The sequence below is a fragment of the Felis catus genome, chromosome C1 (assembly GCF_018350175.1).
Source record: "Felis catus isolate Fca126 chromosome C1, F.catus_Fca126_mat1.0, whole genome shotgun sequence".
NCBI classification, from domain to species: Eukaryota; Metazoa; Chordata; class Mammalia; order Carnivora; family Felidae; genus Felis; species Felis catus.
The window spans coordinates 134,201,550-134,229,353 of NC_058375.1; the positions used below are offsets into that span (position 1 = coordinate 134,201,550).

At 36.9% G+C, this 27,804-nt stretch overlaps 1 protein-coding gene across 8 annotated transcripts in view; it reads left to right on the plus strand.

Annotated features, from left to right (window-relative positions):
* The window catches only part of ARHGAP15 (Rho GTPase activating protein 15), a 615,977-nt gene that overhangs the window by 90,242 nt on the left and 497,931 nt on the right, over nucleotides 1-27,804 (plus strand). For all 8 annotated transcript variants that reach the window (XM_045033724.1, XM_045033723.1, XM_045033726.1 and 5 more), the window contains 2 exons: nucleotides 1,352-1,413; nucleotides 12,680-12,767. In XM_045033724.1, the coding sequence (XP_044889659.1) occupies nucleotides 1,352-1,413; nucleotides 12,680-12,767 (150 nt within the window). The remainder of the gene's footprint in view (nucleotides 1-1,351; nucleotides 1,414-12,679; nucleotides 12,768-27,804) is intronic.

Here is a 27,804-nt window from a genome sequence, read left to right on the forward strand (position 1 = left end):
TATAACTTTTATTACGGTATATTAGTATAATAATTATTTTATTTTATTATTAGCTGTTAATTTTATTATGCCTAATTTATAAGTTCAACCTTATCTCAGATATGGATGTATAGGAAAGAACATAGTATATATACAGTTCGGTGTGATCCATGATTTCAGGCATCTACTGGGAGTCTTGGTGTATATCCCCTGCAGCTCGGGGGGACCTCTGTAAATGGACAACTACACTATGACCCAATAAGTGCTGTTATAGTGATAATGGCAGAATGAAAATGGGGATTCAGGGCAGGGACACCTAAAAGAGATTACAGAGGAATCTTGGAAGGATCCTATAACAATACACAGATAAATTGAATTTTAAAGTAGATTTAATGCATTTAGGAGTTTATGAGATGGAGACATGGTGGGGTGGAGTACTACAGTCAGGGGGAAAGGGTGGAACTGAGGGAATGTGGTCCTTTGATGTCAGGCAGGTGTCTTCTAGAAGCTTCTAGCATATAGTGTGGGGGAGAAGGTTGTTGTCAATTCATCTAGTGTGAAAAGATGGAACACAGGATAAGGACTTGAGATAAGGGTGTGTGGGACTGACAGAGGAACAAGGCAATGAGGTGCTCAGAAATTAAAATGCCTACTATAGACTTTGCTGGGAGTTAACACATCACAATTAGCATTGTACATTTATTTACCCTAGAACTCCACAAAAACCTCTATGAAGTTATAACAAATTGTTGAAACTCCTTTAAGAAACTTGCAGCTGTATTAACGATGAAAACCAATAAGTACAAACGGGAAAGGAAGCAAACCCACATTATGGAAGAAGATAATGAAATAGTGCTACTATAGTGTGTCTTAGTGACCGAAGGAAATGCATGAAATATCACTGTTTTAAATGCCCTTTCATAGTTCAGCTGGCTCTGTTACTTGGTTCCACTGAATTCTTTTCACTTCCTGGCCTCAGCAAATATATGAGGTAGTGAGGATTAGGTGTGGAAAGGACCTTTTCTAAGGATGATCGTTAAATTAAGAAAAGCATTAAATTTGTTTTTGTTTTACCATTTTTAATCAACTTTGTAGCAAGGGACTTCAATGCCCTGAAAGAAAAGTGAGTAAAGGTGTATTGCCATCTAATAAATCATTCACATTATTCTTTGTAATCTTTCTTTTGGATATTTAACGGCTTGTAATGACTATGATCTTGCAGGCACTTCCCATAAGCTATATATGCATTATTAATGAAGTTCTATGACTGGAAACTTCCATCACTGCAATGACTGTTGGAGAGCATAGGTTCACTCAAAATAATAATGCATAGGAGTTTGACACAGTTTTAATATATGCTTTCTTTTTGCAGATGGTTGAAAAAGAAGGTTATCTTCAAAAAGCTAAAATTGCAGATGGAGGAAAGAAACTAAGGTAATAAAGGTTACTTAATTCACTTTTACATAACTGTGATAGTTCCCAATCTCCTCAACTTGTGTCACTGCTGTTGTTTAGAAAGGAAGGCCCTATGGTACAATACCAGGATATTCCCCTCTGCTATCACTATGATCAACACTATTATTTTAATGTAATTACAGTTTTCTAATAAAGCACTACCTTCAATATCATTGCACATAATATTAAATGAAGTGCTCTTGTCCTTCTGGAACTTGAAATTTTTTTTTCTTTTAAGTTTATTTATTTATTTTGAGAGCAGGGCAGGGGCAGGGAGAGAGAGATGCGGGGCTTGATCTCATGAATCGAAAGCTCATGACCTGAGCCAAAATCAAGAGTTGGACACTTAACCGACTGAGCCACCCAGGCACCCCTGGATCTTGAATCTTAAAAAAAAAAAATGCAAATAAATAAGATAATGAGTCTTGATTTTCGGTTTAACAGATGAAGGGATGAGTGTACTCTTTTTGCAGTATACAAAAATCTCCCTACAATATGTCGGGAGCATAATTTTTGAAGAATGGAGGATTTGAAGTACATTTACTACTCAGATAAAATTCATTTGAGAAAGATAAAAAGGAAAATAAAATCACCTGCCAAATAAAAAGTTGAATGTTGCCACATTTGGAGGTGCAATGAACACAGAGTAAAGTGAGAGAAATTAGAAAAAGGAAATAAGAATTTCCCATGCAACAACAACAATAAGCCTTGAAGGAAAAAATAAGGTTGATAGGTAGAGAAAGATGCTAGACATTCTCTGTGTGTGGGATACTTAGAAATAATCATTTCCATTTTAGAATTTTTCCCATTTCTCATATAGGTGCTATTACATACTTAGCTTTGTGCTAGGTGATATGCAAGCTACAAAGATATGTAGAAGGCGCTCAAATTGGGAGACAAAGCATTTACTTATGACTATATTATTAAACCATAAAGGATGAATGTACTAATTAGCTACACAATGGGACATTTGTTAATTGTATCATGCAATTCATTACTAGGACGGCATTCTGGCCAACATTAGACCATGAAGTATGCTTATTTTGCTGCCTGTAATGGAGTATGTATGTGTTTATTTAAAAGGAGTAAAACTGGAGAAAATAATCATCCGTAATTCTACTACTGCTTAAAATAGCTATTTCAATTTTAAACAACAGGCTCTTTTTTTTTCTTATATTGTGTTTTATTCTCAGACAGTAAAGAGGGCCTTGAACCCTCTTTTACACTGTTTCTCTGCAGTAACCCTGCAGCCACATCCCCTTGAAGAGTCCAGGAGAAACATGAATAGGAGACAGAGTCAAATGCAAGGCTCAAGGCTGCTTTAAGACACTGAACTTGTCCCCACCTCAGTGGATAATCTGGCTTAGGGAGTTGTATTGTCAAAGGGTGACAGGAGGAGTTTTTGGCTTTGACTGATTAATCCTTGTGTCCTCCTTTTCCTTGGACCTCACTCCCGGTGACACCAGCTCATGGGAGTGGTGCTGAGGGCAGCAATGGCTCTTTCCAAGGTGAATAATCAAGACCCTTTCTTACCTTACCAGTTATGTGCACACAAAGCCCAAAGGAAGGACAGAAAAGGACCCAAGGCCTTGTCTAAGTTATCACTTTAGCTTTCACTGGGGCTTGGTAGGGGAGAGGAGATGAGAGCTTTCCCTCAAGCCTCATGCATGGAAAAGGAGGAGATACCAATGAAAGGAATTCCAGAAAATAAAGATGATGTCCCACCAGAATGGTTTCATAGTGTTTTTGCCCATAAACTGTCCTGATAAAATTTTTTTCTTATAAGATGGTGTCAAGAAAATGCAGAGGGGCAGAATAAGGCCCTTTCCCTAACCAATTCCCGTGAATACATTTTTTTAGTCAGTTTCAATCAGTGTACATATCATTTTATATTCGTTTCATTTGTTGTTACTTTAATCAGTTTGCAAATCATTTTTGTGTTCTAGTTTAAATTCATATAAACATTAGCTTGTGCTCTGTTTTATTGTTGTTTCAACCAGTTTGCATACAATTATGCATTCTTTCAGCTTTTTTCATTTAAAGTTATATACATTTCAGTTTCTTTCTTTTTTTTTTAGCATCAGGTGCACCGAACTGAGTTGATTTTACTCTTCAGTGTGTGGCCTTTTATTATCATCATTCTGGGCAAGACCCCTAACTGGTTTTATTTTATTTTCAGCCTCCAATCCTCACTTCAATCCCCTGTAGAAAGTATGTTCATCAAATCCACTCTCTCTATATTTATGTGGTTATATGTGTGGCATTCTAGCAAATAGTGTGTAGTTGTGTGTATGTGAATGTGCTCTAAGTTTCATAAGCTCTTTTGTGTTTTAAACTTCATTCTGTTTCTTATTACATTTCTTCAGTGTTAGTGTCTGGACATGAATCTGTATCTATATATTTAAAATGAGTTCATTTCTTCCAACTAATGCCCATTTTGTCATTGTGTAAATACACCAAATTTAACTTAACCTCCCAGGAGTGGACACCTAAATTGTCCCTAACTCCTTCCATCTCAAACAACATTGCAATAAACCACACATATATGTCCCCTTACGAATCTGTTAGCCATTCTCTATGGGGCCTGTACCCAGGAGTGAAGGATTGCTTGGTGGTAAGATACACGCATCTATAAATCCATTGAATGCTACAGCCAGACTCCTCCCTGAATGAGTGCACAAGTTCACACTCCTTCTTCAAAGCAGAAGGGAACCTGCCCTGCCATCATCTCATCACACAGCATTATATAACTCAGTTTTGCAAATTGATGGCAATAGAATGTTACTACATTTATTTTTATTCCTCTCATTGGCATTTTAGTTGAGCATCACTTCATCTATTTTGAGTTAGTCAGGTTCTGCCTTCTGAGAATTGCCTATGTTTCAACTTTGATGATTTTCTATTGACCTACTTACTTTGTTTTTGAAAGAACTCCTAATATGCTCCAGGTAGTAATACCTTGTCAACTTTAGACTTCACAAATATCTCCTCCAAGTCTCTCACGGTCTATTTACTGTGCTGATCAAAGTCCTCAATGACCAAAAATCTTTAACTTTGATCCATATTGTTCCATAATTTTACTCTTGATTGTTTGTGGGGTTTGTTTTAGTGTTTTATTATACATGTTTTACCAGTTGAATTCTGTAGATATGGTCACCATGTTTAATAACATATACCAGGTTGAAGGCACTATAATATACCAAACCATTCCTACACCTTTCTTTATTTGAATTTTAAGTTGATTCCAGTCTTATACTAAAATAGCTGTAATTGGAGTAAAACTCCTATTGTTTGTCAATGTTTCTTTTATTTTTTAGGAGAAATGCTAACCCTGGAATACTTGATTAAATCACATGACTTTTTTTTTTTAATGTTACATATTGTTATATTGTTTGCTCAAAGTGTTGATATGTTTAATTGGCAACAAAATGATCAGCTTAATCATAACCTTGAAAATTGTGTAGTTTTCATCCCATTGAAAATTTAATAACTATTAAATAGTATACCATAGTTGCTATAGTTTGTATTTCTAATATAAATGTCTTTTTTATTGACGTTTCCCCACTTATTAAAATGCTTTATATTTTGTTATACAGTTTAATTAATTAATAAGCAGTATTGCTAAACACATACTCTGTCCAGTACTTGGATAAATGCTCCACCAGTAATACTGAAATAATGCTGTGAGATAGGCTGTGTTACTATTTTACTTTCACTTGTACAAATGGAGAAAATTGGTCGCTGGTATTAGCCTCTCCTTCCTCCCAAATCTTATTGTATGTATAGTTAGTATCAGATTTTAGCCCTGTCCTCTGAAGTAGGTTAGTGTTTTCTCTCTTGCTCGAAACTATTTGGAGCCAGGGAATAAGAACTGTCCGTTTACTTCATACCATCAACAGTGCTAAGGGCTTCAATTATCACTTAGCAAACATTATTTTATTACTCTCTATAAAGTTTCCTACTCACAAATCCATGATAAGTCATCTACATCATGCATTGTATTTTTATTTTCCCTCTTTCCCCTCCTTTTCCTTTTTGTTTAGGTTCCCTCTTTCATATATTTTCTCTTTTTCTCTGGGAAGAGTTTAACCACTCTCTATGAATAAAAGTGGGTAACAGAAAGGAGAACTCATTGACTATATCTGACATTCATAAAGGGCCGTAAATTTAGCTTATCCTGAAATGGGGTGCCATAAATTACCATGTGATACACAGGCAAGATTGAAAGTTGAATACATGTAGCATTCAGCTTTCATTTTTTTAATTGTTTACACTGAAAATGCGGTTTGTTTTTCTGGTGATGTTTAAGAATTTCTTCATTTTGGGACTTCCATCTCTGAAAGGAAGTATCCCAGGCTTCTCTGCAGCTCTGGGAAACCCTAGTGAAAAGCTCCTTTCAATACTTCCATGTACAGAAGGCACCTGACAGCATGGACACTACCTCTCCATCTCCACCTGTCACTGTCACTTCATGCCTGCACTGTCAGCAGCATCTCACTTGTGCTCTGTACATCGTATCGCATGTAGCTGGTCCCTGTTCTGCTTTTGAGACCTTTGTTTTTGTTTTGTTCCCTCCCTTTTTTTTTTCTTGAACAATTGTTTCTCAGAAGAGACTTTAGAACATGATGCTAAAGTACCCTGCTAATGTGAACTTATTTGTTCGTTACCACTTTCTGCTCAGGATCCCCATAAATTCTTCCAGGCTGAATTGTCTTTTTCTCTTTTCAAGTTCAGTAGTGAGGACTGGAGGGAAGATTTGGATAGTACAGAATACAGAAGTTAATTTGTAAAAGTTTGCTTTAGTTTTAAAATTTCCACTCTATGCTGTAATTTCTAACATCTGATAACTCTTCGAATATATCAAGATTTCACATTTCTTGTAATACTGACAAAGATGTGTGTGTTTATACGTCTGTGTTTCTTTGGCCCACTTTTAGCAGTGGCGATGTACAAGAACTTAGACTATGAGAGAGAAGAAATAATTTCCTAACCTACCAGTTTGAGAATGAGTAAGAACATTTAACAGTGACCAAAGGATTTTACGGACGGTCAGGGATACTGGCATAAATCACTTTCATTCCTGCCACTGTGGGGAATCATGTCAAATCCAGTGGGACCAAGTCAGATAAAAAGGCATGTGGCCCAAAGAGAGTCTGAAATTTTTGAAGCTATCTCATGTATATTTTCCTCTGACTTTTGGTTGGCCATCTGTCATTACCTAAAGGAGGCATAGGAGAAGTGAGTGTAAGATATAAAACAAATGAATGTGTTAAACCTGAGCTCAGGCTAACAAAGTCTTACAATGGTAATAAATATTTTAAGCACTATCCAGCCTTCTTCAGATAAGCAGTTACAAAGTTGCTGTTATTATGTGCTGCCACCCGGTGTCCATTTTGTAGAATGCAAAGAGTTTTCCCCCCGCGCTGATGCCTGTGCTGTTTTTGGGTTTTGGGGGATTTCACTGCCAGCTCTGCCCTGCCTCTGCCTCACGTCCTTTCACAACTGAGGATTTGTTCTAGGAAAATTTTGTAAAGTGTCTCACTTGTATAAAATGTCGCACCAATTACATACATGTAAATAATTATCATTCAAATTTAGTTCTTCCTCCTTTTAATTGTGGTAAGCACCTCTCCCCACCTTTGGCATGATTTGTGCTTTTGCCAAAAGAAAATAAACATAAATACTTGCATTTCTTGAGTCACAATCTGTCTCCTGCACTGAATCACTAGTATCCATATCAGTCCCTCCCCTGATTGTTCTCCATACATTTGTGGGGAGACTGTCTACCTATTCCTAGGACCTTTGACTTACTGAGGTTGAGTATTTCCTGAGCTCTGTGTCTTCCTTAACCTGAAGTCCATATCTAATAGGTTGGGTTTTTGTTTTTTTGTTTTTTGTTTTGTACCTCTGTGTGGAGAAATAGAAAAGAATGCCCTTCCAGTTAAGATGGTGAAATCATGAGGCACTAATTGGCTCCCAACAATGGATAAATTTACCTGCTAGCCATCATGGGAAGGTAGGGAATAAAGGACCTGCAACATCCCAGGTCAGGCTAAGAAGTGGCCTCACTCCAGAGAGAAATACGTTTAAGTACTTGTTTGACAAAAGTTCTTTTCCTTCCTTTCTCAGAGCCTATTATGAGGCTCTCCACAGACATGCTCAGAATGACTAATGGAGAGCTGCATGACACCTGCTCTAGAGACCACTAGACAGCACAGTGAATGGGGCCTTCAAGGTCTGAGACACTTGGCTCGAATCCCATATTTATGACTTCTATACCTTTGGGTGGGATGCAGACTCACTAATCTTCAGTGTCCTCATCTGTAATATGGGGGTATCACCCACCTCCCAGTGCCATGTGGAGGCTTTGTTTCCATGTTTATTGCCTGTCTCCCCCTGAGACCTCCCCTTGAGGTGTCTCTTATTTGCCTTTATGTGTTCAAAGTTTATTTATTTATTTTGAAAGAGAGAGAGAGAGAGAGAGAGAGAGAGAGAGAGAGAGAGCGCGCGCGCACAAGCAGGGGAGGGGCAGAGAGAGAGGGAGAGAGAACATTTCATGACAGCTCACAGCTGTCAGTGCAGAGCCCGATGTGGGGCTTAAACCCACGAGCTATGAGATCATGATCTGAGCCGCAATCAAGAGTCAGACGTTCAATCGACAGAGCCAACACAGGCACCCCTGTGGCCTTTATATATTCAGTTCTTGGAATTGTGACAGTTGTGTGGTGGATGTTCAATAGATACTAGTGACTGACCTTGTGATTTAATTACTCAACACATACAACAAAATACCAGGTGTGATACCTAGCACAGAGCGGGGACAATGCATGCATAATAATAGCTCATCTTATCGACACACCTCTGCAAGTCAGAAAGACCTCTAGGGAAAATTCAAGTATTTCCAGTAGAATTACAAATTTGAAAAAAATATATAGTAAACCAGAATCTTTAAATAGTTGTTATTGTTGTTTCTTTAATTCTAGGAAAGACATATCAAAACACTAGGAAACTAAGGAACAGAGAAGAGAAATACAGGAGGGTGGTGCTTTTGTAGACCTTGTTAGTGAATAACAGCACACATTGAGCAGGAAAAATTTAGATGTGTGACCTTCCTGAAATTTGAGAGTCCATATATATTCTTTTGCTCAAAAACCTTTAATAAACACCTACCAAATGTCAGATAATGTGCGCAGAAGTGGAAAAGGTGTAAGAGGTTAGAGATGATGTCTTGTCTCTCTGGAGGAGATGGGGGAGTAGAAGGACTTTCTCTCCATTTTGAAAACTGTTTCATCCTTAAAGGGTCTATTTTAAAAGTCTCATCAGACACTGAAAGACTCAACCTGTTCTGGCTATGCCCTCAAAGTTTGCAGGAGCAACTCGCTTCCTGAGTTGTCTGTCAATACACTGAACAATAGAACCTATAAGCATTTGATTGCATAGAGAAAGCATTAAAAGTTCAAGCCAGGGCAAAAGTTTGCCACTTGACTCTTTTCACGACTCTCTCCAGAGCTGACAATGCCGTCCAAGTGGCTCCTGTGTTACAGTCATGAGGTGAGAAAGCTCTTCAGCTGATATCCTGAGAATTACGGGCAGCAGAGGCCAAAACTACCAGATGGGGTATGGACCAGATATTGTAAGGAAAATGGTCAAGTCCCCAGAGTACCTCATTCATAGAGTCAGGTTCCAACTTAAGTCAGAGGTTAAAAGGTGTGCCCCTTATGTGAATTGTCAGCCACTCCTAGACTGGAGGCTTTGACTCACTTCCTGTTTTTTGGTCTTCACAGAGTGCAGATGAGTCTGCTCATCACAGACCAGAGTAATTCCCCAGCAGAAAAGACACAGATGCCACTGTTAGGTGCCCTGCTTCCAGCTTCTTTTGAGGAGTTGAATGGTCCATCCTTTAAACCAATGCAACTTCTAAGGGAAGGAGAGAGTTTGGAAGTGGCAGGTCTGTGCTTTGTCCTTCCAGTTAGGGTCAGGTAAAGTAGTTCATGAGGGAGCCTACATGGCTCCTATTTTGTCACAGGCTATGCACACTAGGTGTCACAATGTGAGCATTTCAAACAAAACCGTGGTGAAATCTGACATTGACAACCTTCTTAACCAAGTTAGTAATGCTTAATCCTTAAAAAAAAGACAGCATAAATTAGTGAATAGATTACAGGCTTCAAATCAGAGAAACTGGGTTTGACTCTAAATCTAAGTGGCCTTAAGTGAGTTACCTAAACTCTCTGAACCTCATTCTCTATATTAATAAATGGACATATTAGTATCTTCATTATCTTTTTTGTGAAACTCAACCTCTACTAGGCAATCAAACTTTAGTAGGTACTCAAAATAATTTATGCTAATTTTTATTTTAAAGAGATACTGGAAAAAAACTGAAATGATATGGGGGCATCTAAAAGGTTGACAACAGCATTTCTTCTTCCTTTTGAAATAAAATTAAGCAAATTGAAACAATCTTCACTTTTCTTCTAATACCATAGACACACTGTAACTTATAAATTCAAAACGAAAGTGTCAGGGCAATTCATAGCACCAAGGTTCCAAGACCTGCAGTTCTTACCCTTCCAGACTTGTTCATCAGATTCACCGACCAGGGAACATTTCATAACAGTTCAAAGTTCTAACAGAGAACCGTGAGATAATTGAATTTCATGCAACTTCATTTCTAACCAGTTCCAGTTCTGAGTTTAAGGAAGGGAAGAGTAATGCCAACACATTCTGTAAACGATCAACATCTGAAACAGATTCAAATCAGAACCATTTATCCAGGGCTTGCTATAGACTGGAAACAAATAAGGTATAGTATCTCCCTGCCATGAGATGAAAAATATAGTGGGAAATATAACAGGCAGGTTAAATATGGGTTCCATCAGTCTGAGGGTGTTCCATATTCCCTGATCACATACTGTCAAAATAAGGGGTAGAGATAAAAGATGCCCCGTGTAGGCCAGCAGTCCTTCCAATGTTTTTCTTTTCTCTTTATGGGGTCATCTAATATTATGACCTGCATAGAGACAAGGCTATGGCTGCCCCACTCCATTTTGCTGCTACTGGAACCCAAAAGGAGAAGTGGGTTTTAGGGGAAAAGAGAGGAAAAGTCTTTGTGGCTTTCTGTGTGTGTGTGTGTGTGTGTGTGTGTGTGTGTGTGTGTGTGTGTGTTTCCCTACCTTTTTCATTGTTTGGTTGAAATGGTAGACCCATTTGAAGACAAGTGGGTCCAAGAACATAAATGTTCATATTTTCATGTTAGAAAATACATATTGTTTGTTTTGTTTCTGTTTATCATTTTTTTCTTTTTTTTAACACAATGGTGTATGGTTAAGAAAGTTCAGGCATGTAAGAGCAATCTAACCTTGGTGTAAATATTAACTTTACTGAATTCAAAGCTGTCCTTTCAATCAAACCCCTAAATTCTAAGAAGCAAGTGGAAATAAATTACACAAAGATCGTGAATGGTCATTTTAAACATATTTTTGTGTAGGTTTCTATTGACTTGAATAAAGTCTCTCTATAAACTTACTTTCTACCACTTTCATAAAACAAATTCAGTTCTTTTGAAATGAGTGTTAAAGCAAACTGCAGCAATTGATAGAACAGATAGAAACTTAGGTATATTAACCTCCTTCATATTTTACTATCTAAAAAAGGGCATTCTTCATGACACAAATGCACACATATAATTACTGAAGTAATACATGTTCAGTGCAGGATGTTTGATAAACACCAAGAAATACAAAGGAAAATCAAAAGCAGTGATTTTACCACCTGATTTAATTATTGTTATTTCCAGCTTTTCCTCCCTGTGCATAAGTTCAGCAAATATGTAGGTGGTGACTCCTCTGTTCAAGGCACTGTACTGGCCACTTAGGGATACTTCCATAACCATGAAATACTTTCTATCATTTTGAGGCTTTTTTTAGAATGGTGGGAATGGAGGTGAAATATACAAAAATTATTTTTTATCATAAGTGCTGTGTGAGGAAGTGATGGAATGCATTTTAGGATGTAATATTTTAACTTCTGATGAATGAGAATTAATCATCAGAAGAGGCTCAGAGGAGGGAATACAGTCTTAGGCAAATACACGGTGTAGTGTTATAAACTATATATTGTATTATGATCTTTGTTAAAACCTTCCCATATCAGTATTCTTTTACAGCATAGGATTCATTTTCCATTATAGGAATCTATTATATGCAATTTATGCAACTAATCTTTTTAAATATATTTTAGGTGCAGAATTAAGAAATAATGGGGCACACTTCATTCTTGTGCACACAGCCTTACCCACTTACGAGATGACTTCTTTAGTATAAACTTAAATTCATAGGAATGGACTTGTTTAGTCAAAAGACAAACACATTTCAAAAGATTTTAAAAAAACAAACATATTGCCGGGGTGCCTGGGTGGCTCAGTCAGTTAAGCCTCCCACTCGATTTCAGCTCAGGTCATGATCTCACAGTTCTTGGGTTTGAGCTCTGCCTTGGGCTTGGTGCTGACAGTGTGGAGCCTGCTTGGGCTCCCTCTCTCTCTGTCCCTTGCCCCACTCTTTCGCTCTCTCTTTCTCAAAATAAATAAACTTAAATAAAACATATTGCCAAATTCACTCCAGAAAAATATGCTTGTGTGCCCTCCCATCAGAAATGTATGGGAGAATCCATTTCTCCACACTCTCAGTAACCCTTGGTGTTATTTCTTCTAATTCTTGCCAAATTGATTGTCAAGGAAGGAAAAAAGCATTTCACTCTTTTTTTTTGCATTTCTTTGATTTCCAGTGAGATTCAACATTAAAAGAATATTTTGAAGTAGGTAGTGACACATTAGCTGGTTAGTTTTTCAGATTCTGAAATATACTGAAGCAACGAGGAGAAGTAACAATAAAGGCAGGGGTTCTGATTTCTGTTTTTACCCCGCTATTTTTAGCTTGCTGTGGAAACAAAGACTGTGAAGGGGGACATGGATACACAAATAATGGAGTTTTAGTACTTGAAAAAGAATTTGGGAGGAAATTCAAATTGAAAAATGTTTACTATAAATGCCATGATTTTTAAAAATTACAGAAGGTCCTTATTATTACCCAAATTCCGTACCACCTATAGATTTTAATAAAGAAAAGACTTTTATGAAGACTAATTAAAAATACAGTCTCTACTCATTTCAAATGTTGCTTATATAATATCTATGAAGGATTTCCTCAAATGATAATGCTTTTTTATCCTTTTTTATTTTCCTAAGGAAAAACTGGTCTACTTCCTGGATCGTTCTTTCTAGTCGAAAAATTGAATTTTACAAAGAATCTAAGCAGCAGGCTCTGGCTAACATGGTAGGTAGCTCTCTGTTTCTGCTATTATCATCTTCACCGAAATGTTACTGAATTAAAAGTTTGGTTTCATCAGAAATCACACTAGAGCCTCCAAGCTCCCAACAACTGAAAGCAGATGGAGGAAATGACTCAATAAACTTTTAATCAGATGAAGGGAAAATAGAACTTAGTGTCTGTTTTATTAAGTGGTGCATTTGGAGAATAATCACAAAATGAGATGGATGGTGAACAGCTATCTAGTAATGTGAAGGTAACACTTTAAATTAAGGTGCCATTTATAAATGCTTTATTCTTATTTATGAAATGATCACTAAATGCAGCTACTTGCTCAAATAATGTATTATAAAGTATGTTATAAAATGCATTAGTAATAAATGCTTAACGGATGAGACTATGGGAAGCTGTTTTAAAGAATATTATAAGACGTAAATCCTATTAAACCATGTATGTGCATCTTTAATACATGAATTTAAGTTGTTATCTAGCATGCTGTAAAGTGCTTCATACATTAATAAATAATAGTAAACTGTTTATAAATGGCACCTTAATATAGGGTGTTACCAATGAGGAAACACTCTAAGTTAACAAAGTGATTTTTTATCTTAGTCTAACTGCGACATTCACTATATCCAGCTAACCTTTCTGAATATTTCTGACTCCATCTAATGGAGCTAATACAATTTCTGTAACCCATAGTTATTACAAAGTGAAATTTGTAGGGTTTCTTTATTGTACCTGGAGGAGGGCCTCCCATATGCCCACGGCAATTCGATAGTGACAGTGAGTAGGAGCAACTCTGAGTGAGTCACTGGGGCAATTCAAGCTCACAACCTTGCTGCCCACACACCAGAGCTGCCATGTGATACGGGAGACGGTGGGCAAGCAGCATGTCTCACAGCCTCCCTATTAGGAAGGACGCCGGGCAGGAACAAACCTGCCATACCCCATCGGCCTGATGGGTGGCAGAGAGAGGGGTCGCCTGGCAGGAGTCAACCGCAATGAACTAATTTGTATTTGGCAGGTAATAAAACGCTGGAAAGTTCTTTGCTTTCCAGCCACTAGTCTTGTTTGCTATGTAATCCTCTTTAAATAGGAAATAGAAAATCATTTGCTAGGAGATGTTTGTTTGTTTTTAAATAGAAGAGCAAAAGGTAGCATTTGGCTTGTCCCTGATAATCACAATAGTCTTTATCCCCAAGTGGCCTGCTGGTTTTGGAGTCTTGGTGCGGTCCAATCTGTAAACTAATTATAAATAAATTAAAAATGTATCTCGGTCGTTTGTGTTTTTAATTTAAACTGTCTCAGAAATTTGTTCTAGGCTTTTGTTTTGTTTTTATTTGGGGCCTACAGTAAGGTTGAGATAATCTTTTTAAGAAAAATAAAGTACCCCTAAAGGCCAGGCACAAAACACCTCCTATCCACTCACAGGGACTTTGTCTTCCCTTTGAATGAGTTCTAAGGGGGGAGTCAGGAAGGGAGGAAAGTCACTTGTCTGGCAGGTTGAGCTGCCGAGATGATCTTCGTCCTGCTGGGTGAGAAGAATTCCACCTGAGCCGGAGTTTATGTGAATGTTCTGGGATGACGGGAGAGATTAGATTAGGTTCCACATTAAAGCTTTGGTTTATTTTTATCTTATATTTTAATCTCCTTGTACCAGTACCAGGAAATATAATTATCAGCTACTTAATTTTATACAGGTGAAAGAAAACTTTTCAAGTCAGCTCGCTAATCGCTAATCGATTGCATGCCTCCAGTTCAACCTTCAGAGTTGTAAACTGACAATAGATTTTACTTTTAGAAGACGTTCGTTAACGTTTTTTGGCAGCCCCTATTTATTACTTCTGGCCCCATTTTCAATGCTCTTATGGTTTCTCCCAGGCACTCGTCTTCAAAGTGAATTCAGGGCAGGAACTAACTGTGTTTTGTGGTAACGGGGAAGAGAATTACAGATTCATGTTTGTACTGCATGAATTGTCGTGCTAGTCAACTTCTTGGATACATTTCTAACCAAGTATTAAAGGCCTAGTGGGATAGCCCACATTTACCAATTCCAGTCTCAGAGAAACGATATGATGATTGCCAGGCCTTGATTAAAGATGCTGTGGTTTCATTTTGAAAGAGATTTACGCTCAAATTTCTGAATTTTCCTTGCACCCCCTTACACATGTCCTGGTATTGTTCATTGTGCTTCTGGGAAAAAGTCTGTCCTTTCCTCCAAGGGGTCAGTAGAAACAGACTGAGTGAGTGCAGAATGTGGTTTAAGAGAGTAAATGGCATTTTAATCTTTATAGGAATGATCTTTGAATGTTAATGCAGTGGTAAGACAAAGCAGCAAAGTAGCTAGGAGCAGGGCTTTGAAGTTCAACCACAGCGGACTTCATTCCAGTCTTGCTGCTTAGGAGCTGACAAAGTCATTCGACTTCTTTGCACTTCAGAGTCCTCATCTGTAAAATGGGGATAGTGATATCTGCCAACAGAATTAAAAGGGAATGGAATTACTTAACAAAAGAAAAGATTAATAGTAGCTATCAATTAATTATTATTGTCTAATATAGTATACTCTATTAAAATATATATATTCTATAGTACATAATACAGGACATAATATAATTTTACCATATTTTTATGGATTTTGTGCTTGAACTGATACGGACATGTATAGAAGAGAAAATAATGACATTAACTCAAGGACCATCAGCATGTACAGTCTCCAAAAAAGGAACTATGTATCCCTAGGCGGTGTAAATGGTGTGTCTGATCACCGATAATTCTGAAAGAGAAGCCATTCCTCCATTTGGGGCTCTAGGTGTTACCTCTTGCATGACCATATGTATTTTCCTGGGGCCCTCACCTTCCTCCAGTGGCTCTTTCCCTGTGACTTTCACATTTAATACAGCGTGTCATAAAACATGCCTGATCCCACAGTCCATGTTTGACTATCTTTCTTGCTGAGGTTCTTTCAGTCTATAACCAGCTCACATTTGTATCAAAAGCAGCCTTTTCCTGGAAATAGACACAGAATCATTTCACTGGTGTGTGTAAATTAGAGATTCATAGGTTCTGGGTCCTCAGTGACCTGTTCAAGGAAAAAGAGGACTGACTTATTCTGTTTTGTTTGTTTGTTTTTAATAAGGACCTTAAAGAGTAATCTAGTGCTTAACTACCACTGTCACTTTCTAGTAGAAAGGGCTTCAAAAAATGTCCCAATCCCAAATCGAGGGAGGACAAAACCTCAGAATGAAATACAGTCTTTACCAAAATGGGAAACTACCCTTCTTCTATGTCTATATACACTGTCTCTGTTTTGTTCACTTCATCTCTGACCAGAGAAAGTTTGGTCAAGACTGGCCAGCCCTCCTGTGAGCCAGAGCATTTGAAAACCACTGGTGTCCCTACATCCGGATTTCCTAGATTATGAAGAAGAGGATGATGCTCATATTCTCATAGATCTTTTTATATATATTCTGCTTTGTAACTTACCTTAAATTTGTTAACTATTGTCATTGGAAAATACTACAGAAACCACTTTTAGTGGAATGTATAACATATATATATGCATATTTTAAAAGTTAATCAAACTCCTACATAACCTTCACCCAAATGAAGACATGGACTCTTTCTGCCCTCCAGAAGCCCCACCCCCTGCCATTTATCTCTATATCATCCAACCTCTTCCCTTCCTACAGAGTTAAACTGCATTTTAGCTATTATTAAATAATTTTTCATTATTTCCCCGCCTGTACCAGCTGTATATATAGCCCTTAAGAAATGTGGTTTAATTTGTCTGGTTTTGAATTTACATAAATGGAATCACAGTATATGACTTTTTTGTTTCTTGCCTTTTTCTCTAAATACGTCATGCTTTTTCTTTCTTTTTTTTATTTTTATTTTTTATTTTTTTGCACTGATCAGAGTGATGTACTTTGCACTTTGTTTCTGTTTTGCTAGTGGCTTGCCTAGGATTGCATCATTGATACCTAGCAAAGACTAAAGCTAATCAAATCCTTTATCATCTTCCAAAATATTACCTTAGTATATTTTTATTTATTTATTTTTTAACGTTTATTTATTTTTGAGAGAGAGAGAGACAGAGGGAGAGAAAGACAGATCATGAACATGGGAGGGACAGAGAGAGGGAGACAAAGAATTGCAGGCAGGCTCCATGCAGTCAGAGCAGAGCCCCACAGGGGGCTTGAACCATGAACTGTTGAGATCCTGACTTGAGCTCAAGGTGGGGCTCAAACTCATGAATGGTGAGATCATGACCTGAGCCAAAATCAAGAGTTGGATGATTAATAGACTGAGCCAACCAGGTGCCCCTAGCTTAGAATATTTTAACACGCCTATCCTCTTCTCAACACATATGCTATTGTTGTCTGGTATTTTAATTTTGTTTTGTTTTGTTTTTTTAACACCACCAGATATTATTATTTTTATAGAGTCAATGTTGGTTTATATTTGACCAATATTTGCCATGTTCCTTGCCATTTATTTCTTCCTTCATCTTCCACCTTCCTTCTAGGATAACCCTATGTTCTGAGAAATCCCTGTAGAAAGGGTCTTGTAATAACAACCTTTCGCAGTGTTTGCTTGTTTCAAATGTTCCTATTTCTCCCTCATTCTGGTAATATATATATTCTCTCTGGATATAGAGTTTTGATTTGATAGTTATTTTCTTTTAGCACATAAAGTTGTTATTCCAACCTTTTCTGTCATCTATTATTGTGATGAAGAAGTTACCTTAGTCTAATTGCAGTTATCTGACTACTCATGATATTTTTATTATTACCTTTGTTTTTCCACAGTTTTATTCTTCCTGTATGGATTGTTGAGCCTCTTGAAGTTGTTTTTAAGTATCATTAATATATTTTAGAAAATTATCAGCTATTATGTTCAAGTGAAGCTTTCTAAAAATATTTTCTCTTATATTTTTCTATGCCTCTAGTTAAACCTACATTTAGAGGCTTCCTACTCTATTTTCCACATTTTACATTCTATTTTTAATCTTTTTGTCTTTCTGAACTGCATTTCAAACCACTTCCTTTGATTTATTTTCTGATTCTTTAATCCAATCACCTTTTTTTGCTAAACATCTTTATTTCAATTAGTATAATTTTTATTTCTAGAGAAAGCTTTTTTGTTTACTATGTCATTTGTTATAGTTGTCATCTGCAGATATTTTTCAGGCTCCCTTTTATTTTGTTAAAATTAAAAGGCATGGTTTTTTTATATGTCTTGTGATTTAACATCTGAAGTCTGCATCAGTCTGTTTCTGCTGCTTCTCATTCTGTTGCTGTTTCCTTGTGTGTCTGGTTATTTTTGACTGTGTGCTAATCATTTAGTCCTGGGATAAATGTGTCCTGCTCCAGAATATTTTGCATTTTTCTCAAAGGGTCTGGGACACTCCCAGTGATTGAGTAGCTCAATCTAAGTTAACAGGTTAAAACTCAAAATTTGTACACATAATAGGAGAGTTACAACTATGCTACTTCTCAGGGACAGAATTATTTTTCATTCTTCCTTTATTTTTCATTCTTCCTTTTTTTTTTAATTCTGTCACATTGCTCATCTACAAAGACAGTTTTCTTTATAATCCCTTAAGTTGGAGAAAGGGAACAAATTTAATATCGTTTCTCCTTTATTCTTTCATAAGACCGCAGGCAGCACCTTTTCCATTATTCTGTGGAGTCAATTGACCAAAGTTCAGATGTACAGTATAAGCAAATGCCCTCAGGCAAAGAGCAGTTATGTTGATCTGATGTTCAGCTTTCCTCTCTGCATTCAGATTCCCATTTTCCAAAAATAATTACCCTAGCAGTTTACCACTATCTTATCAACCTTTCAATTTTTTAAAGGTGATTTTAAACAGAAATATTTTATCCAGCATTTTTCATTGTTTTCAGTGGAAAGTTGATCTAAATAGCTTAGTTTCTCATTTACAATCTACCTCACTTTCACTTAAATATGCATTTGGTTAATCAAGTTTGTGCTATTTATATAAGCCTGGTAGGAAAAGACTTCATAAGAATATGTATTGAAATCCTACAATGAACAGCTTGCTCATTAGGGCTACATATAAGGCATAGAGATATAATCAAGATATAGTCTTTGCTTTATAGCATCTTTGCCAAAAAATAGGGTGAGATGAAATAAGAAACATAAAAGAGTTTTTCTGAGATTTAAAGGAGGGAGAGCTCACATCTGTGAAAGATTTGAATTGGGCCTTGAAGGATGGTTATAATTTCAATATGTGGAAATTTGTGGGCAGGGAATTCCAGGGAATTAAAAAATATGAACGATGACATGAAACTGAGAATCAGCAAGGTCTGTGTGCTAAAAAGAGAAATGAGATTTTGGTTTTCTTGTTTGTTTGTTTTGTTGTTTTTATTTTTGTTGGAAAAAAAGGATTAAAAACCATACCAAGGGCTGGGGATTTGCTACAGGGGCACATCTCTAAGAAGGTGTGTCAGTGTTTTCCAGATACCTTCACCCTAGAATAACAGATCTTTTAATAAACACATACTGAACAGAAGTATGATCCAAGTGTTATGTGTCTTAAAAGGACAAGGTCTATCATGGAAAAAGGCAAGAGAAGAAGTTCATTCTTCTAGGATCATAGCTTCATCCCATTTAGTCCAAGAGAAAAAAAGTTGCCTCAAAAGACATCTTTATTATTTGCTTTACCTGTTTAAAGAAGTCCCAAAGAAACAAGAACTGTCAGTTTGATTTATCCTCTGAGGACTGGACTCACACCCCTTGCATGTTTCAGGTACACTTATCTATTTTAGAGTCACTGAAGTATTTCAATCAGTTCCAGCACTTCAAGTACAATTTGCCACCTAGGTACCTGCTGTGCTTTGTGATTTTAGAGCTTCTGCTTGATATGGACTGGAACCTGACTCTAGCCATGGAATGTGACAAATACATATTCCTGGCTAAATATACATATATATATGACAGACTGCCTCATGAAGAAAAAAAGCTTTCTAATATAGAGCACAAATTCATTTTTTTTATTCTACAAAGAATTGACAACTCCTAACAGGTATCACACAACGTGTTTTTAAACCCTAGAGATATCAGATGAGTAATACATGATCGCTGCACTTAAGGTGCTTATAGTCTGATAGAGGAGACAGAAATTGTATGTAGGTTTATTACAATAAACATAACTAAAGTGATAAAAATATTTAAAAAACATGGTGGGGAACCATAGGTCTAGCTATAGATAATCCTTGCTCAGGGAAATGCTTCTTCCAAGTAATGCTCAGCCTATATATCTCTCCACTGTTCATTCTACAAAATCACTGAGAATCCTTGATGTTTAAGCCACTATGCTAGGTATTATGAAACATACAAAAATGAATCAGAATCAAATCTTTCCCTTGAGGATCTAGAAACAAATAGAAAGTATGCCCATAAATCGAGTAATTGTAGTGAAAAAATGGACATGGATAGTTGCTCAAAAATGGCATGAATAGAGGCATGAGTTAATTTTATAGTAACTCAGAAAAGAGATTGCTTCCAACTGGAAAAGATTCTAAATATATCTGTCAAGGAAGTGAGAGTTGGGCATGTTTTTGAAGGATGAATAGGATTTCGAGGCAAAATGGGGTGAAAAGGACATTTTCTGTAGAAATAAGGGAGTAACCAATGATAAAATATAGGAAATTAATTCCTTTACTGATTATACAGATATGTGTTGATCTTTCGCCTTGCCCCGTGCACTGCATGCTAGTCATTGTTCTTGAAAATGATTCCTGGAGGTTCCCTGAGGCCTAGGGTAGACGTGCCTTAGACCAGACTATTTTGTGTTTCTTCTATGAGTTTCCAGGATGCACCACCAGTGGAAGAATTGCCTCAAAATAAGTTGAGGAACAGCACTGTGGAACAGCCGCACTCAGTTTCATTAGAAAGTCCATGTAGAACCAGCTCATGAAAGATCTTGAACAGGACTGTGAAAAGAGATAATTTCATTCTGTAAGCACTCTGGAGGCCTTTGTAACCAGTACTAACTGTCCTTATATTAAGACATATTCAGAGTTTTCACAGATAGGCTTAAGGAATTAAGATATATTTTTTCTGCTTTAAATGTTTTTAATGTTTATTTATTTACTTATTTTGGGGGTGGGCGGGTAGTGGTAGAGACAGAGGGAGAGAGAGAATCCCAAGTAGGTTCCACTCTCAGCATGGAGCCGGACACAGGGCTTGATCCCAGGACCATGAGATCATGACCTGAGCTGAAATCAAGAGCTGAATGCTTAACCAACTGAGCCACGCAGGTGCCCCTATTATTTTTCTACTTTTAACACAAAGAAGATAGGACTTATTAAATTATCTGAGAGACACGTTCTAAAACTCTGGTGCAATAGATGAGAGCCATAAGGCCTGTGCTTTTACTGACAAAGAAAATGGCAAAATGGCTAAGTTGTCATCGGTGGGGCCCAATGCATTTATTTAGTGAATCACAGGACATCTTCTCACTCAGAAAACACTTTAAAACCTCATATGTCTTGAACTTTTAATGATAATCTCTAAAGAAGTCCTAGTGTAAAGAAAGCAAGTAGGGCAATTCATCTAAGGAAAACTACGTATATCCTTCCCAAGAACATGGGTGTATCAGCACAGCAGTGAGCACCAGTAGAAAACCTGGACTTATTTTCCTGTGACTCCAGAATATATGTTGGTGTCATACCTACTAAAATAAACACACCGTGGAAAGTTTGTTTCTGATTTAAGAAATTTCTCCTGTCTCCACATCCATCAAAATTTAGACCAAGTGGACCTTACTCTCATCAGTCAGCTGTTTCTATTTATCACACAATGCTCACAAATCCTAGTTAACATAAACCTAGTCTGACATAAATTCAGAAGCATTATGAACATCTTAGGCCATATTTCTCCCCTAAAACTGTATGGTTTCAAAGCCAGTATGTTCAATATGGAGCCTACATGTTGGTTGCACAGGTAACTTTTTAAAATTTTTTTCTCTATACACTGTACTGATAACTTTTATTTAGAGGCAAACATTGGCATATTTCACTTTTAATGACATAAAACTTTTCCAAGGCACTTAGTAAACTATTAACTTTTTAAAACCACCCATTCAGCCATAACCTTGAAAGCAAAAAAAGAGCATTATAAAAGGCCTCATTAAAATAATTTGTTTACTTTTTTTAATATTGTTTACTTCCAATGCAAATAATGAACACAAGCATTAATTAAATAATGCAATACATCTAATGCTCATTCACTGTAGTATGGCTTTAATAACAAAATGGACTTATTTATTGGAGTAAAATGGTGTGATTTAGCAAAAAGATGAAAATAGTTCCAATCAGAAAGCTATTCATGAATTATTGAGTATTCTGTGCAAAATGAATATGGAATTATTTTATCTTTGTGAAGTGAGCGTTGAGCCCTTATTCAGTCCCCTGATCAAAAAGATCATAAACATTGGAGGGACAAACAATAGATCTACCAAACTTGGCCTAACGAATGCATTTTAAGTTTCTGTTTAATATTTTAATTCTCAGAATTACAGTGCTCTGGCAAAGATAGAATGGTTATTATTGGGGCAATTTGTAGTACAGCCACAGACTGCACTATCAAATGGCCTCATCATACCTTTAAAAATTAGAACAAAAATAATAGTCTGAAATCTGGAGGATGATGGGTGGAGATGGAGAGAAAGAAAGAAAAAGAAAGAAATTGAATTCTAGTGTTTTATTAGCATAAACATTATAAGGAAAAAAATGAAATCAAGTGATCGATATTACTATAAATGAAGCCATGTTCTCTGGTTATAATTCTCTCAAGATTTAGCCATTAACCACAATAAATTCTGTATCTTACATAATTTTTAATAACCACAAAAATCTATGAAATTGATAGGATGCTTTATAAATGGATAATAGCTTACTATCCAATAAACCTCACCTTAGGCTCTCTCAGAAAACTATTTTAATTATGAAGTTTGACTCTCTGTGGTTTATCATTTTGGTCAATGCAATACATCTGATTTAGAGTTTGCATTTCTCCAACATAAAATGGACTTGTAGTCCACAGTGCACTTTGAAATAAACTGAATATATGTATTTAGTCTTTCTTAACAGTTCACTACTGAGTTGAAATGCTCTGGGAAGCAGTATACTATATCAGGTAGAATAAGTCAGACCACCTGGACTGGGAATCCCAGGTTCAGATTTTATTTGTTACCATAATCCTTGGATATTTCAACTGTAGTATGAGGTTAACAAGAGTCCTTATCTCATACAGTTATTGTGAGATTATGTAAGAAAAGTGATACAACTTGCTGGGCACATAGCAATGATAAATATTAATTATATTTATTATTATTGTTGTTATTATTACTATGTGGAGGAATCGAGTATAGCCGTTAAGAGAAGAGTCTTCAGAACCTGATAGAATAGGATTCAGATGCCCTAATTGTCACTTAAAGGCAGTGTATTTACAATCCTCATCTTAATTTTTCTTAATATCAAGACTTCAGTTAGGGAAACACTTCCTGCTATCCAAATCCAATCTAAAATCTCTGCAGAACCTCATTTCTTACTCCTACTAAACAGGAAACAGTCTGAAACAGGTATTCTGGTCAGCTTTCTGCTACATGGTGCCTCCCTCATTTTGTTTTTGCCAACTCTTAGTGGCAGATGAGGGAAAGGTAGAGAGAATATGAGAAGGTCCCCATGCTTCTTAAAGCCGTAAGCCCAGAAGTGCCTCACATCAGTCTTGCTCACATCCCAGTGATGAGAGTGGGTAATGTGGCCACATGTTGGTGCAAAGGGGGCTGGAAATAAAACGGTGTTTCTGGCTGGTAAGCTGCCTCTCTGTGACAACTCAAGACTCCAGCACACATTCTGGTGTAGAACTATCCCTCTCTGCCACAAGGATCAATGATCTTAGCCCTTATTCTATAGGGAAGAAAGTCCAAATTAAGTGTCCAACCTTTATTTGGGAGGCGTGAATCCAGGGCATAGGCGGCATGGCAAAAAAGGAAGCGAGGCAGGAAATGATGGGGAAGAGCAGAGGAGCTGTGTCACCCAATGGCCGCTACTCTCCCGTGAACCTCAAACAGACTCAGAGAATCACTGGGCAGCTGTACCACTTGACTTAGAAAGAAGCTGCTGTTAGGTAGGCTCTCTGGAGAAAGCACGACACAGTCCGTGGGAGGAAAGATGGGAGCTAGGAGAAGGAATTTATCTGCTATGTTTCATTCCATTTCCTGCTTCCCCAAGTTCACCACCCAGAGTCTTCAATACCTGCATCATATGAACCCTGGCTGTACCCTTGGATGGCTTCTCAGAATGCCAGGTCCTATACTCTATAAAGTGGCATTTTATCTAAATTTGGAAGTGGATGAGGAGCCAAAAGCCTGTCGCACTCTGGAAGCCAGGAGGGAGGGCCTCACATTCCAAGATGACTGGTCATCCTCAGGAAGTGGGACCAAATGGGTTCAAACGTCGCTAGTCATATGCAGAGACAGGTAAGGTAGACTGGATGGGTCTGGATAAGGACTCTGAGGAAGCATCTGAGGCACCACAAATGTGCCCCAGCTAGTCACCTTGCAGAAGCAAATAATTTTTTATATAATGTAAATGTAACACAGTATCAGCATACAACAAAGGTAGACTAAACAGAGACTATTGTATTTACTCTGGCAAGATTTTGATTTAGAACTAAATGCAATATCTGTTCATTTCTTAAAAAAGAGAGAATACTCTCTCCTCAAAAAACAAACAAAACAAACACATAGCATTCTAGCGCCCAAAGTCACCCACAAAGGTTGCTTTTCTGAAAATGTGGTTTGATTTGGTCTTGTATATACTGAGAAATTTCACTGTAGAAACAATTTCAGTTATTATTAACATCATTTATATTCATATACATAAAACTCACATCTTACAATCAAAGTATTGTCTTCTATGTTGACAGCAGCCATACTTTAGACATTAATAAGATCAGGTACCCATTCAGCACTCTTTCCTAAATCATTTTGTCCAAATGAGAATTTATAAGTGAGTTTTATCCTCCTCCATGAATGATTTTCCAGAATCAAAACCAGTTATGTGATAAAACTTAATTCCTCTAAACAGATTTTGTGTTTCATGTTTCAAACTGATAAGGACAATCCGAGTCTATATTCTAGAATAGCAATTAATCCAAAATAAAAAATGGTAGCTAATAACCTATTTCATAAAATCTGAGCTTTGCCTTTTTTTTTGTAACCTCATCTAGTAATAAGGATGGGATAATCAGAGGTCCAGTGATTTGTTGCTTACACACATGCCCAATCTTCCTCATGGAAAGTGCCATCAAGCAAAAGAGCATCTGGCCTTTGATATTTTCTTAATGTGCATTAAAAGGCCCCAAATTTCCCATAAAAAGTGGAAAATTTAATCCCAAAGGTTTAATCTAAGAGAGAAAGACAGGGAGAATAACCTGTCAGCTCTTACTAGGGAATAGTAAAGTTGGGCTAAAAGAATAATAAAAATCAGAAGTGGACGAGACCCAGGATCAATTTTTAATGATTTCACATTGCCCCAACAAAGAGGCTTTTATATTTTATTGTCCAGAAGCAGTAACTTTTAAATAATTCTCTTTAAATATTTTAAAATCAGTCATTTATATTTTAAGTTTACCCCAGAAGAGATATGATAAGTACACTCTTAAATTTAAATCTAAATTTAGTTAATTTTTAAAAAGTATATTTTTATAATGATGTACAATATGATCCATTGGCATCATGTAGTTCATTAACAGACTTTTTCTTGTGTTTTATAGCTGTAGAATCAGAAATATGTTTTCTATTAAAGGATTCTTTAATTTCAGCCTTCTTGAATAAAATCTTGATTGTCTTCCAAGTAAATTCGACAACTTTTCTGAAAAACTTATTCTGATGTTTAACAATGTTTAAATACTGAAAATGTTTCCTGCTAATAAAGCTTAGGCCCTAGCATTGTGCTTCAAGCCTAGGTCTTTCTGCTTTAGCTTTGTAAAAATGGACTACTGGGCACAATCATTTTTATATAGTCCTCTATCAACCGGTCTTAGTTTTGACTTCTTGAAGCTGATATATTTATTTACTTAAATTTTACTCGAGTCACTTTAACTTCTGAATTGACCCCTAATTCTATCATTTGCTCTGATTGTGCCATAATGTCTTTTTCTATTAAAGGTCGATATGAATGGGAATACTGTGCTTTGATTTTGTAAACTATTAGCTTATACTTTGTAAACTACCTCATTTTGTAATGCAGTATCCTGAGATATATTATTTATTTTTATTTATTAATGCTTTGAAAGGAATCTGGAAAATGTTCACCATAATTCTCAATTGGATAACAAAGAATAGTAACAAAGTATGTTTTAGAATAGGAGAAATAATGGGAGTGACAGACTGGGCTTGCAGAGCTGAAGGGGGAGCTCATGGAGATTATTTTGGAGTTACATCATCAAAATGAGCAGGAGTGGAACAAATGGCAGACAAGGAGAGTGGATTGAAGGGAGAGAAATGTGTTCCAGATGAAAGGGTGCAATACAATGTATAGAGTTGTGAAAGCAGGGTGCATATTGGAACTGCCATGGATTTAGCATAGCTGGTTATAGAAGAATGGGGGAATGCATGGAACTCAGAAGGATGTTGGAAAATGATGAAAAGGAGCCTGTATATCTTACTGAGGGATTTGTACATTATCCTACAGATAATATGTTTCCCAGAAAAAAAAAAACCATGGTGAAATTTGTGTTTTAGAAAAGAAAAAAAAATTAGTCAAAATGTAGAAAATGAAATGAAATGGTTTTGTCTGGTCCCAGAGGAAACACTGAGAGAATTCACATGAAAGAAAATACGAGCTCAAATGAGGCTGTGGTCATGAGATGGCAGAAGAGGGAGCTAGTTCTGGAATTCAGGCTCTCTACTGTTTGGTTGTAAGTGGTAAAGGAAAGGGGAGAATTAAGAAAGTAGGGAAGGTGTAGTGGATAAAAGGATGATTAACCAAGACAAGCAGTAGAGAAAAGAGAGCAAATCTGAGAAGACAATGGTTTCACTGTCTGTGCTACATTCTAGTGGTAAGTCAGTTAGAAAATGCAGTTCTGGTACATAAGAGGGAGCTGGAGGCCAGAGGAAAAACTGAGGAGTCAACATGTCATAAGTGGTGGATCAGACCAGAGGCAAGACCAAAACCCCCTGGAAGCATGTGAAGTATAGGCAATAATGAAGGCCTAGAACAGTAAACCAGATATTAGTGACACTTAAGAGGTGGGAAGAGGAAGAGAAGTCAGTGAAAGAAACAGAAGGAAGAATATAAAACGTGAAATAAAGATTTAGAGTGAAAATGTCTCCATAGCCAAGGGACAGAGGTTTTTAAGGAAAAGGAGCTGAATCTAACAGTACAGAATTCAAATAGAATGTTGATGAGAGAGAAGGCATCAGATTGTTTTTGTTGACCTGCATGGTTAAAATGTTTTAGATTAGTTAAAGGAAAGGAGTAGAAGACTGCAGTGGGTTGAGAAGAGAATGGAACGTGAGCAAGCAGAGAATGTGACTGTAGAAAGCTCAAGAATCCTGGCAACAATGGAAAGGAAATAGGTGGGATTGAGAACTAGCAAGGTTGTGGGGTTGATGCTTATATATGTTTATATGTATTTTTAGACAGAAGTGATTTGTGTGTGGCTATGGGTAAAGATAAATCTACTTGAGAGAGGGAGATAAATGTAGAAGGGAGACAACTCAGAAAATGAGGAATAGCATTGGATGAAATTAGGAACCAGAAAGGAAAAGCCCTGGGCTGAAGAATGAGCGTCTCTTCCTGTAAGGCAGAAAGGGACATGCTTTGTGAGTGGATCATGCACTGTCTGGAAATGACAGGCCAAGAGATTTTGATGCTCATAGATACCACTGTCATGACAGGCATGGGAGTTCATTAGACAGGTGGACCAGAATCACAGGCTCAGATCCAGGTTTCCAGGAGCCAGAACAGAATATGGGAACTGATAACACTGACAAGGAAGAGAT